Here is a 13,128-nt window from a genome sequence, read left to right as displayed (position 1 = left end):
CTAAAAGCAGCAACTTCTGGAGGTGAAGTTGCACAACGGCGAAAAAACGAAAGCCCTCCAACGACGCATGGCCGCACCGAACACCGTACCCGCAGCCCGACGACCCTATCTAACCCGGGCGTGACTTCCGAACACGACGACGGCACGACGCTACGCGTACCCGAAATGACAGATACTGCCGCTGAGGAGACGACGACAATGACGACGCATAGTGCCCGACCGTCAACACGCACAAGCGTAGATACAACGCCCCGACGGACCCGAAACTCGAGGAAAGCGGCGTCCGACGTCCAGTTGTCCATCGACGGCTTTGACGTAGTCGCCCTCATCGACATGGGAGCCGACTACGCGGTAATGAGCGGCTCATTCGCGTCTAAGCTGAAGAAAGTTACGACAAGATGGGACGGTCCGTATATATATATACGCACAGCAGGAGGCCGTCTCGTAACGCCAAGTGGAACGTGCACATCACGCGTCACCATAGGCGGCACTACGTACCCTGCTGAGTTCGGCGTTTTGCCTAACTGCTCCCGCGATGTAATTCTCGGAATGGTCTTTTTGACGGACCCCATGATAACTTCTTCCTCCGATCACTCCACGACGCCGCAGCCGAACCCCGATCACCGTGCTGCTGTAAGGATCGCCGACGATCACGTCACCCTGCCACCCCGCGCAAGCTTGATGATCGCCGTCTACTGTGAGGACGCTGCTCCTGACATCGACGCTATCATAGAGAGTGACCAAAGGTTGCTTCTCAACCGCGGTGTCTCCGTCGCAAGAGGCATTACGCGCTTTATGGAATGAAAATCCAATGTTTTAGCAGAGTCCTTCAATGCTTCTCTGGTCATGAAACTCCCGGCCAAGTTTCGTACGGGGACAAAGGCTACCGCGAGTGGCGCCACCGCAGATCGGAGGGCATCGGGCGGCCGCCGCTGCTCTGTAGCCAGACCGGCAGGCAAGAACACAGTAGCAGCATGCCCGTTCGCACCAAATTTTTTCGCCACTCACAAAATGATAAGTCCATTTGAGCGGCCCACGTCACGTAAAGCGAAAGCGCACTGCTGGTAAGGCGGCGAGCGTCTGTTTTTATCTTACTCCGTGGTTCGTTCCCTGCCAAACGCGCTCTGACCACGCCCCCCACTGCCCTCCGATCAACCCCAGCGCCGCGGCGCGGTAGCGTACGAAGCTCTCCCATAGCGTGATGCCGAAGTTTCATGACCAGAAAGGCATTGAAGGACTCTGGTTTTAGTCACCAATTTCACCGAGGAGTACCAGCATCTAAACAAGGGCGCTGCAATTTCGTTCCTCGAAGAAACGGAAGAAGCAAGTCAAGTGATCGCGATCGCCAACTTTGAATGCCACGCGCAGATGCTTCCAAGCTGCTGCATCCTTTCGACGTGAACCCGGCGCTGCCGCAAGAACATCGGGACAGATTACTGGATTTGCTGCGTTTCTACAGCGAGTGTTTTTCGTCAAGTTCAAAATTACGCCAGACACCCCTGGCGAAGCACCGAATTATAACCGAAGATGGAGCCCGACCTACCCGACAGTCACCGTACCGCGTCTCTTCACACGAGCGGGAAGCCATCCGGACTCAAGTCGACAACATGCCCAGCGACGACATTATACAGCTATCGAAAAGCCCCTGGGCTCCGCTGGTCGTACTCGTAAAGAAAAAAGACGGCACATTTGGTTCTGCGTTGACTACCGGCGACTGAACAAAATCACCAAAAAGGACGTGTACCCCCTGCCACGAATCGACGACGCCCTCGACCACCTCTGCCATGCCAAGTACTTCTCATCGATGGATCTGAAGACCGGCTACTGGCAAATTGAAGTGGATGAGAGAGACCGAGAAAAGACTGCATTTATAACCCCGGACGGCCTATACGAGTTCAAGGTGATGCCTTTTGGGGTGTGCACGGAGCCAGCAACGTTTCAAAGGTCATGGACACTGCGCTAGCTGGCCTGAAGTGGCACACATGCCTCGTATACCTCGACGACGTTGTGGTATTCGCCCGGACTTTCGATGAACACCTTGCAAGGTTGGAGTCTGTACTCGAGGCCATTCGTACGTCGGGGTTAACGCTGAAGCCTGAAAAGTGTCGTTTCGCGTATGAGGAGCTGAAGTTCTTGGGCCTCGTCGTCAACGCCGCGGGAGTCCTACCTGACCCGGCAAAAACTTCAGCCATTGCGAACTTCCCAAGACCGAAAGACAAGAAGGGCGTGCGAAGATTTCTCGGACTGTGCGCATACCACCGGCGCTTCGTCGCAAACTTCGCACGCATTGCAGAGCCACTCACACGCTTGACGAACGATAGCACGCCTTTTAGCTGGGAAAACGACCAAGAAAAGGCCTGCGAGCTGCAAAAACGCCTGCAAAGCTCTCCCGTGCTCGCTCATTTCGACGAAAGCGCCGAAACAGAAATGCACACGGACGCCAGTGATATAGGTTTGGGTGCCGTCCTCGTCCTAAAGCAAAGCGGTTGTGAAAAGGTTATCGCCTATGCCAGCCGGGGTCTGTCGAAGGAGGAGAAAAACTACCCTGCCTCCGAGAAAGAGTACCTGGCTATCATATGGGCCATTTCAAAATTTCGCCCATACGTGTATAATAGACCGTTCAAGGTTGTGACAGACCACCATGCGCTGTGTTGGCTCGCCAATTTGAAGAACCCCTCTGGGCGCCTGCTTGCGCCTGCAGGAATTCGACGTTACAGTCGTTTATAAATCCGGCAGGAAACACTCCGACGCCGACTGTCTGTCCCGTGCCCCCGTCGATCCACCACCTCAAGACTCCGATGCCGACAGCGCGTTCTTCGGAGTCGTGACGGAGAGCGATCTAGCCGCCCAAGGGCGTGCCGACCCCGAGTTACGCGTCATGATCGACTACCTGGAAGGACGCAATGTCGCCGTGCATAGGGCCTTCAAACGAAACTTACCAGCATTCAGCCTCAAAAACTCCGTCCTCGTGAAGAAAAATTTCAGCCCCGGAACGAGAACGAATTACCTTCTTGTCATCCCGGCAGATCTTCGTGACGAAATTTTGGAAGCGTGCCACGACGACCCGTATTCCGGACATCTCGGCACAGCTCGCACAATTGGAAAATCAAGGTGAGGTCACCGACGTCACCTATATACGTCCGGAGCTGCCGTGACTGCCAGATGAAAAACGCCGCCGACGAGACCCGCCAGACTTCTGCAGCCGATCGCCGTCCCGTTGAGGCATTTCCAGCAGATTGGAATGGACCTTTTGGACCTGTTCTCTACGTCACGGTCCGAGAACAAGTGGATTGTCGTAGCGACAGACTACATGACGCCCTACGCAGAGACCGCTGCTCTTCCGAGGGGGACTGCTCAAGTCGCAAAGTGCTTCATAAGTCAAGTTGTGCTGCGACATGGAGCCCCTGAAGTTCTAATTACGGACCGCAGAACGGCCTTTACTGCCGAGCTGATGCAAGGGATCTTACGCTATATATACAGAAACACGGATCACCGATGAACGACGGCCTACCACCCCCAAATGAATGGGCTAACGTAACGTTTGAACAAGACGATTGCGGATATGCTGTCCATGTACGCCGATGTTGAACATAAGACCTGGGACGAAGTGCTCCGATATGTCACGTTTGCGTACAACATGGCTATCCAAGGAACTACACAGATGCCACCGTTCGAGCTTGTCTACGGAAGGCGGCCGACTACGATGCTTGACGCCATGCTTCCGCACGTAGAAGACGACGGCCTCAACGCCGACGTCCAAGGATACATTCAGCGTGTGGAGGAGGCCCGCCAGCTCGCTCGAGTTCGTACAACGGACCAGCAGCTGGTGGATGCCAGCCGCTACAACCTTCGACGCCGAGACGCCGAGTACCACCCAGGGGATCGTGTGTGGGTTTGGACTCCCACCCGACGACGCGGACTGAGTGAGAAGCTTCTACGACGGTATTTCGGACCGTACCAGATTCTACGACGTGTTGGCCAGCTTACCTACGAAGTGATCCCCGATGGTGATTCCGGCACATCACGACGAGGCACGCGACCCGAAGTCGTCCACGTGGTTCGCTTAAAACCTTTGTACGCATGATGACGGTCTTTTATTTTTTATTTGTTCTGACTGTGGCTTATGTTAGCATCGGGTCGATGCACTCATAGAGACGGGGGGAGGGGGGTCGTAATGGCGCGAACCATGCATTGGGTTTTTTTATTTGTGTTTTGCTTTTACCGCCCGGCTGCGCCGGTCTGTGTTATCTGTGTGCCGCCAAGGGAAGCGCGTGTTCCATTCTTTCTTTCTATGCCGCATAAGTTATCTCTTCTGATAGGGAGAGCGTTCCGAACTAACGTGAACAGCCTAGAATAATCTTCTTTGTTCTGGATATAAATCGACGGTTGGAGAAACACTCGCGCCTAAAGATAAAAGCCTGCAGAGCAGACGCCGCGGCTTTTAATTCCAATCGCCGGAGCTCGCCTGCACACGTCACGTTATAGTGACTGCCGCTTCGCCGCCTGTGTATTCTTTGAGTTGTTAGGGGAGCACAAGTTCGCTCCAATAAACTTGTTTTCCTTGAAGACAACTTCGTCGTCTTTGACTTCGTGACAATATAAAGAACTGACGGAAGCGGCTCTAAGAAATGCCCAAGCGCACACTCGGACATAGCTACCTCTTAAGGGATACCTTATGAAGACCCAAAACACTTACACATATTGGAAGCGCGACACAGCCTCACAAGAGGGTGGATACGGCAAATACACAACGAAAAAGCTCCGGAAGACTGCAGAGTATGAGCCAGTGCTGTGCTATATCTGCGATGGCCTACACGGCACGTTGACCACGAAGAAAACATGGCAACGAATCAGGCACTTAATCGACCCCCTGAAAGAGCGTCTAACAGCTAGGGGCCTGGTGCGCACACTCAATGCCTATCGGGAACCAGCGCTGAAGTCCTGAAGGACCTGGAGAAGAAGCATCTCCAGACACATGGAGGCTTCTCTCCCCCTCCCTACAGAGGAAATCCCGACCACGAACTAGACGAGGAGATTCAACTGTAATAGTTTGGAGAGGCAATATCAGACAGCAAGCAGAACAGTGCCCCGGGCCTGATCAAGTTACAAATAAGCTTATCGCCAACCTGGATGACCCCACCATAGAAATCCTAATCAGCCATTTTAACTCCTTCTGGATTAATGGATAACTTCCGGATCAGTTGAAGATGGCTGAAAATCGCTTCATCCCAAAGCCCGGCAAATTGCCACACATCGAGAACCTGCGACCGATATCACTAACATGTACTGTATTGGCAAAATCATATAGAGAATGATACGGAAAAAAAATTCCCCGCATTTCCCCGAGGGGAAGAATGTGAAAGTGCGAATGCACGAGTTGAATTTGCGCGGTTCGGTAATGTTCGCGAAAGAGAGATCACACACACACACAACTACAAAGAAAGAAAGATGCATTTATTCACAGACACCTATTTGTGTTGTCGTTGTACTTGATTGCTAGAGCGGATCTCAGCTTTGAAATTTCGTGTCAGTACTCCTTTAAGCAGGTGCATTAGCCCTTCTCACGCCCGATTCTTGGCCAATCCCCCACGTGGGTATGTGCCATGTCAGCGGCCAGGCTGCGCGCGCCCATCTCCACGTGCGCGGACATTGCCGGTAGACGCAGGTTCAGGGTCGCTTAAGAAGTGCATTGCACTTAAAACTGCAAAACCACCTTGACGCAATGCAACAAGCACCGAATACAATGTTCGGCTTCAGAACACATCTCGGTACACAAGACGTGCTTATGCAACTGAAAGAGAAGATCCTCGTCCCTGCCACGCGTCACTCCCCGATGGCTATACTAACTCTAGACTTGAAGGGAGCCTTCTATAACGTGGCACTTGAGGCGATCCTTCCTAACTTTTCCAACACAGGATGCGGGAAGAGAACCTACAACTACATTGCTCATTTTCTTTCCAACCGCAGAGCCATAGTCAAGACCGGGGACGTCACCTCTAATCCCATCACACTCGGGAGCAAATGGACTCCCCAAAGCTCAGCCCTCTTCCCATTACTCTTCAACATCGCGTTCCTGGAATTCCCTGAGCAGACCGAACTTAAGCCATGCCCTGTACGCGAACGACGTGACTTTATGTATGGACGGGCCTCAATTCCCTAGGAAAGTTGCAGGACACTCTCAAGCTAGCCGCAGACACTGTGAATGAGTACGCATAAAGACGCGGGCTGTCGTGCTCACCACAGAAGCCTGAGCTTCTCGTGGCGGGGATGCGCCGAACTAAGAAGGGTGTCGACAGCATTCAAATCACCCTCGATGGGCACGACATCAAACCAAGCGAATCCATCAAGATACTGGGCCTGCCCATCCAGTCGGACGGCAAGAACAACGCATTGTTGCAACTCACCATGACCACTGCATAAGACATGCATATGATATGCAGGGTCACGAACCGACACAGAGGCAGGAAAGAGGGTGACATGCTCAGGCTTATCCAATCGTTCGTCCTTTCACACATAACCTACGCCGCTCCATACGTTATCCGGAGCAGAGCGGAACAGTACAAGATCGATGTGTTCATACGCGTCTCTAAAACAAGCCTTTGGATTACCCATGAAGGCATCCACACACATGTTGCTCCGAATCGGGCTGCACAGTACAGTGGCGGAACTTGTTGAGGGCTACTTGTCAAATCAAAGGGCACGGCTCGCCCGTACACGATCGGACCGCAATGCACTGACCAAACTTAAGTGGGTTCCGCGAGACCCGCCCCAGTCGCAGGTGATCCCGGAATCGTGGCATAAATCTATAGTAGCTCCACCCGTTACCCGGAAATATGCACCTGACCTACTATCAAGGCCACAGAGAAGCACGCGCAAGAACGCTGAATAAGATTTACTCCCGAGTCCCGACGAAGACGTACACGGACGCAGCTCACTAGAAAGGTAAAGAGCCATGGTTGCCATGGTGACGGACGGGAGTAAACACTTGACCAGTGCCTCCATTCCAAGTGCCACGACTAAAGAAACAGAAGAACTCGCCATCGCTCTCGGCCTCACACAAACCAAAACTACGACCATTGTCACGGACTCACAAGAGGCATGCCGTGGCTTCATGTAGGGATGGATGGCTTCAGGCGATGGGTTAAAACTTTTTCTTGCGCCGTTGCCACGACCTCAGACGCCCGTAAGTTGTGGTTGGCTCTCCACGAACTATAACCTTCGGCTGGTTTAAAGACCACGAGAATCCTGGCGGCTTGCTTTTCTTGTATACGTGACCATTGTGAAGTCTCCTTCATTCATTTCCGTGCCAGTTGTGTCAGAAGACGCATTCCGACCATCTGGTTCTTGTTCAACAGCAGGCTTGTTAGAGGCTGGCGGGTTTTCCGCGTCATCATCAGAATGGAAGAACTGCGGGAATACCTTGATGTGGTCCGCTTGGGGTAGGTAGACCCTGGTCAGTTGCGTCTATTACGGCAACATGAAGCGCAGGCGATGGCGGGCACCCTGTTGAGCGCAGGGCCCGCTGGCAGCTGCGCTGAAGCCGTTTGACGCGGTGAGCCCGCCTTTTTGAAGTAGCTGGATGGTTGTAAGGAGGCAGTGCGAAGGATTGTATACCCTTGTGTTCGACTGTCCACAGTATTCAAACCACTTCCGCGGCCAGCCAACGTTTCCGTGCTCAGCGAATGTTAAGGCGCCGGTAAAGGTATCAAGTGTTGCAAAGGAAAGAAGACTGCCCGGTTTGATTCAAACGTAAATTTTATTAGTCCTTAAAAACAGTTTTTCGCGTTCATTACAAGTGAAGGTACATGTGCCTTCTGCGGTTCCGCAGAACTGCTGGCACTATTGTCGAAGTTCTTCGTGTTATATACATAAATGCGCACCTTGATTCGGCTGGTAAAAGCAGCTGCTTCGCCCGAGGCGCTGTCCTGCGGCATAGCACCGCGACAAATCCGCACAACGCAGTCTATGCGCAGTTCTCCCTGTACCTTATCCCCTGGCCTCCATGGCGATGGGTGTCCCGCCAATAACGAGGCTGCTTTCACTCTGCTGTACAAGCTTGTTCTCGTCCATGTAGTGAGCCTTGCAAAACGCTGCAATTCTGTCGACGGCTTCCAGCATCATCTCTTGCGGCACCGTCAGCACAATGCGGAAGTAGTTCGGAAAGTGGAAGCACTGCAAAGAAAGGCGAGATCAGTTATATACACAACCTGGCCAACCGGTTCCACCCATGCATGTTCTCCCAAGTGCGACCATTCTGTAACGTTTCTTTATGTCTGCTAAGGTCGCGAGAAAGAGTTTCTCGGCCAACTTATTAATAAGTGTGCGTTCACAGAATCCCGCTAAGTCCGTTCGTTTTGGCGTACAAATCCATGCGCCGCAAGGCGAAGCTACAAATGTGGTCACCCATAACGATGATAACACAGTAAAATGCGTTCAAGCCATGGGATTCGTCCTCCAACTGTCCACAATTATGTTTTAGGTGCGGAGTACTTTAGGACCGCACAATGTCCGTCCGTGTCCATGCGCACAGCATTTCCAATCCCAAAATCACACAGGCACCGGCACCGGCACCGCAGGATTCGAGCCGGTGTCTGGTAGACCAGACAGAGTTATTGTCAGTCGTCTTACCCATTGGGCTACGACCGTGAGCTAGTACCCGAGAGTCAAAGGGCTTACTCCCTCGCCTGTAACGGTGCGGAGTACCTTAGGACCTCCCAATGTCCGTCCGCGTGCATCGGTGCGCATACCACCGTCAAGCGAAAATCAAGCGAAATTCGATTTGAGCCGTGAGTTGCAGTTTCATGTAGGGAATAATCAATGTGCAACTCACGGCTCAAATCGAATGATGGTCGAGGCGCAAATCGGATGTCACTCGGGGCGCAACTTGGATGCCATTTCGAGTGCCCGTACTCCGCAAAGGCGTTCTCGTGGTTGTCCGGCGGCGCAGATATATAGGGCCACGTGCTTTTCTGCATTGGCCTTCGCGGATCCACTCTGTCTGGGGTGTTATGTGAAACCCACGATAGCCCGGCCTGCCCGCGGCTGTCTGGAAGCAGTCTGGAGCAGGCCGCCTATCTGGGCGGCGCATTCAGCCCACAGTTTATAAGCGTTCGCCGAATGCCAGCGTCGGAAACTTGTTTCGGGACTTTTTTTTTTTCTTTTACATGCGTTTTCTATCGTTGTTTACGCGCCAGAGTGCGGCGCTGGCCAAAAAGGCGGATAAACACCGGTGCCTGACCAGAATGTGCACAAGGAACATGCGTGGCCGTACCCGTCCTGGCATGCAGAACACAGACTCCTCGGAGAACAGCGCCTTGACGAATTCGGCGTCGCTGTCGTACTCGGGGAATTTGCTGATTTCGATGCCGACCTGCGAGGCAGAGGAGAGGGGGAAACCGCTACCGTCAAAGCCGAGCAGAACGAGGCGACCTCGCGTTCGCCGCCCGCACTCACCATGAGATACATGGCTCCCTGCGGCATGATTGGTCGCATTCCTGGGATGCTCGATAGCGCTTTGTACGCGGTCTCGGCGTTTTTCTGCGAGGAATCGAAAAACAAGGAGAGGGGGAAGAGGCCTTCAGGGAAAGCCCTCAAGGATGCACAACGGAGCGCTCAAGTGAAAATCGCGCGTCCTTTTTTCTTACCTGGACTGCTGACACCGTCTCGTCAAAAAATTTCTGCGGCGTATTCTTCAGTATTGAAGGCAGCGCTCCCTGAAATAAATGGCAGTCGCCGTGAGGTCTGAGCGCTCGTGCGACGCGAAGTTTTAGTTTTACCTGAATCAGAGCGTTTCCTCCCATGATCTTCTGGCTTAACGACTGCAGTCCTTGCTTAACCTGTGGGTCGGAAAAAGAATAAAGCAAACAACAGAGGGCAGATTACTCGACTGAAAATCTCTGCGGCATACGCATCGGTATCCGCATGCCACCGCATGCGGCTTGCACATATCTAATCAAGTTGGGATCTGAGTTCCCCACTTTCCAAATCGTTCTCGATTTTCGGGCTGTTCCCTGAGCGCCTACAACTGATGACAAAGAGAAACAGCTACTTTGTTCTTCTTCCTTCTGTCTTCTTCCTTCTCTGCGCGTATGCTTTTGTTTTCTATATAGCTTGGGTTTCCGCCATTTTAGGGCTAAGTGGAGGGCGAAGTAAGCGGTCACAAGGACGGCGAAAAGTGCAGACAGGACACAGCGCTCGTGACTGTCCTTGCGTGCACCTACCCTGCTGTCCTCTATATGTACGCACTAACCCTCTCTGTACAAATTATTTTTCTGACAGTTGGGGAGTTAGCACGGGCTGTGAGTGTGTCGCCAAAATCGCCGCTGTTAGAGAGTGAGGAACTGAAAGAATGGTGTTGAGGGCCACACCGGAACTACCTGTTTTAGTACAAAGAGGAGGGAGGGTCTGAAACGGGCCATGAAGACAAAATACAAGTTTGGTTCATTAAGAAAACTGCTTTGTCCTGATAACAACGATACCAGTTTTATCGCAAACTTTAAACATACATACGAGATATTAACCAGTGGTGACTCCCCAGCCCAACAAGATTCTATGACGTCACAGAATCTTGTTTGTGAGATTGGCCGCCGACGACCTAAACCACCGCCAAGAAACATGACTGGTTGATTGCAGTGGGGCCTCTGGTTCCGTTTGATCGCATCACTTGAATGATAAAAATATTTTTAGTGCTGGCCCACAATAAGTGATTGCTGCCCAAATTCCGTTACTGTGGCGCGAAATTTGAAAGTTTTTGAATCTTTCTCGAGTTTTTTTTTTTTTTTTTCGGGTTAAGAAGCGCCTTTATTAGGTGTAATGGAGCTGAGAGAGCTACGGATTAAAGGCTAGTTCTTTCAAATTAAGCGAAGTTGTATTTTGTCTTCGTGGCCCCTTTGACCCCATTCCTGCTTGTCCTTTCCGAGCGGCATATAGTTTCGGGCAGAGATCGGTGAGCGACTCACCAAACAGCGGCGTCAATGCAAAAAGTCGCTATCATGGCACCTGTAACAACAGAGTTCTGAAAAAAAGTGGGCGCCCTTGTGAGGGCCACACAGGCTCACCCCGCGCGCAAATACGTCGTGTCTGTCATGGACAATTATCCAACCTGTTCGCCAGCCGGGGACAAGGAATCTGCAAAAGGGAACAACAACAGCAGCGCCGTTAATTTCGCGCACCTGTACGTACGCTGTACTTAGTCTCCGAAGTACGTTAATTGTTCCGTTGAGCTGAAGCGCGTCTTCACTGTCACGCATGACTGATTTAGTATAAGGGCCTTAGGCCCGTGCAGGAGACCTCGAAGAAATACCCACACCAGCAAGGACTAGCCTAAGCGGTGTTCGTACAGCAGTGCTCGAATGAACGTAAACTATGCATCCGCCGATAATCTATTACATCTCAAACATTTTCCGCGTGTCTCGAATCGAATTATCCCATGCAGGCTTCGTCACTACAACCATATTACAGATTATACCGCGAAATAGTCGTCGTATACCGGATTGTTTTGGTTAAAAGCCTGATGCGTTATTCTAAACACCATAAGAGAAGCAGCGCAAGAAGTCAACTTGGTGCACGGCCATCATGCTCAATGACATTCGACGTCAAAATTATCTTTCATGGTAATTCTCACAGCAAATGTGGTTTTCCTATACTGGACTGCTATAATCACCAGCTTTAATTGTGAGCCAACAATGTGCGCTTCATTTCAGTTAACCTTTCTGCCTTTCTGTTACAGTGACACCCTGCACTACGCCTTCGTTAAGGAACCTCCTTAGCCCGTGAACGCCTTCCGGTTTGGCGTTGTGAGCAACTAAAGCCCGGTTATGCTTTTTAACTGCGAGTAACAGGGCTGTATCGGCCAGCGATCTCCACAAGACACAGGGTTTCGTTGGTCTAGGGTGTCGAGGGGCGGCCCGTGTAGTGACGTGGATGAATGCCGGGGTGGTCTGTCTGAAGGTACTTATCTTTGAATGCTTTCATTAGCGCTGGAACATCGCCCTCGTAGTTGTTGAGAGGGCGAACTAAGCCGCGGTTGGTTTCGCTCTTGCTTGTTAGTGGGTCAATCAGAGGACGGAGAAGTTTCCACTTTGGTTGTCAGTGTGCCTTGAAGGCCGTCGCAAAATTCAAGCCAATTTTCTCTACAGAGTGCTTTGGCGTATTCCGCCTCTGTCTTGTTGAGTTCGTTGATGTGTTTGCGAAGGCGAAGATTGTGTCTTTGCCGCTTCTACCGCTTTGTAAGGCTCCTGGAGTAGGCGGGAGTCTACGCACGGGGTTTGGTACGTCGTGATGATCGTCTGCGTGTGTTTCTTGGCCAGGGACAGATGGCGTGACGCCCACTGCTCGTAGGTCGAGAGGTTCGCCGAGGGTTGTGTAGATTGTTCCTCTCGAAATCTATCTCGGTTGGTAAGCAGGGCTGACCCTATGGGGGTCTTGAATGTGTCTCCGCGTGTAGTAAGCTGTAGTATATCATGATCGGAGCCGAGGTTCACCTGAGCGTTTATCCATGCCACGTCCAGGGAGCCGACAAGTAGCGAAAGGTCCGCGGTAGTGTCTCTTGCCGTATTGGTGCCTTGACGTGTGGGCGTCTCAGGATCATTCAAGAGGGTGGGGCGAAAGAGATCAATAAAGGCAGCGATTTCCCCGCCTCTTTTGGAGCAATACTTGTAACCCCCTTCGGGTATGGTGCAATAAAGTCCCCCAACAGGAAAAGGGGTCTGCTGTTGGCCGTTTGTAGGGCACCTTGAAAGGTAGCCGTTATGTCTTGTTGCTTGCGTGGCGGGTGAAAATACGAATTTAGTATAAAAAATGTTTTGGCGCTGCCTGTTCGGCGACTCTTAGCTCTACCAACGTGTGCTCACACCCTCATTGTGGAGTGAGATGTTACGTAACTGCTATGTTGTTTCGCACCAACGTTGCCGTGGCTCGTTGCGACGGGTCGGCTCAAGTAATATACCCCGGCAGCTTCGGTTTACTGTTTGGTTCTTGCAAGGCAATGGCATCTGGTTTGGTTTGAAATGTATCTACATGTGTAATTCGCCAGCCTTATCCTCAAACCCTCGGCAATTCCATTGAAGAAACACCAGCGTATCGAATCGTTTATCACGGGGTTCCATCTTACGGTGGGGAATATTGGCT

The 13,128-nt window shown here is 51.9% G+C and overlaps 1 protein-coding gene across 3 annotated transcripts in view; it reads right to left on the bottom strand.

Annotated features, from left to right (window-relative positions):
- Nucleotides 1-7,737: 7,737 nt before the first annotated feature.
- The window catches only part of Tat (Tyrosine aminotransferase), a 77,100-nt gene continuing 71,709 nt past the window's right edge, over nt 7,738-13,128 (bottom strand). For all 3 annotated transcript variants that reach the window (XM_077687278.1, XM_077687279.1, XM_077687277.1), the window contains exons 7-12: nt 11,058-11,127; nt 9,777-9,836; nt 9,645-9,713; nt 9,454-9,537; nt 9,272-9,370; nt 7,738-8,172 (exon numbers count right to left, since the gene is read on the bottom strand). In XM_077687278.1, coding sequence (XP_077543404.1) covers nt 7,987-8,172; nt 9,272-9,370; nt 9,454-9,537; nt 9,645-9,713; nt 9,777-9,836; nt 11,058-11,127 — 568 coding nt within the window. In that variant the 3' untranslated portion in view covers nt 7,738-7,986. The remainder of the gene's footprint in view (nt 8,173-9,271; nt 9,371-9,453; nt 9,538-9,644; nt 9,714-9,776; nt 9,837-11,057; nt 11,128-13,128) is intronic.

This window comes from Haemaphysalis longicornis, unplaced genomic scaffold (assembly GCF_048455015.1).
Source record: "Haemaphysalis longicornis isolate Haplotype H1 unplaced genomic scaffold, Haemaphysalis longicornis Haplotype H1 scaffold_1, whole genome shotgun sequence".
Lineage (NCBI taxonomy): Eukaryota > Metazoa > Arthropoda > Arachnida > Ixodida > Ixodidae > Haemaphysalis > Haemaphysalis longicornis.
The sequence above is the reverse complement of the archived record's forward strand: the minus strand, read 5'-3'. Positions and strand labels throughout refer to the sequence as shown.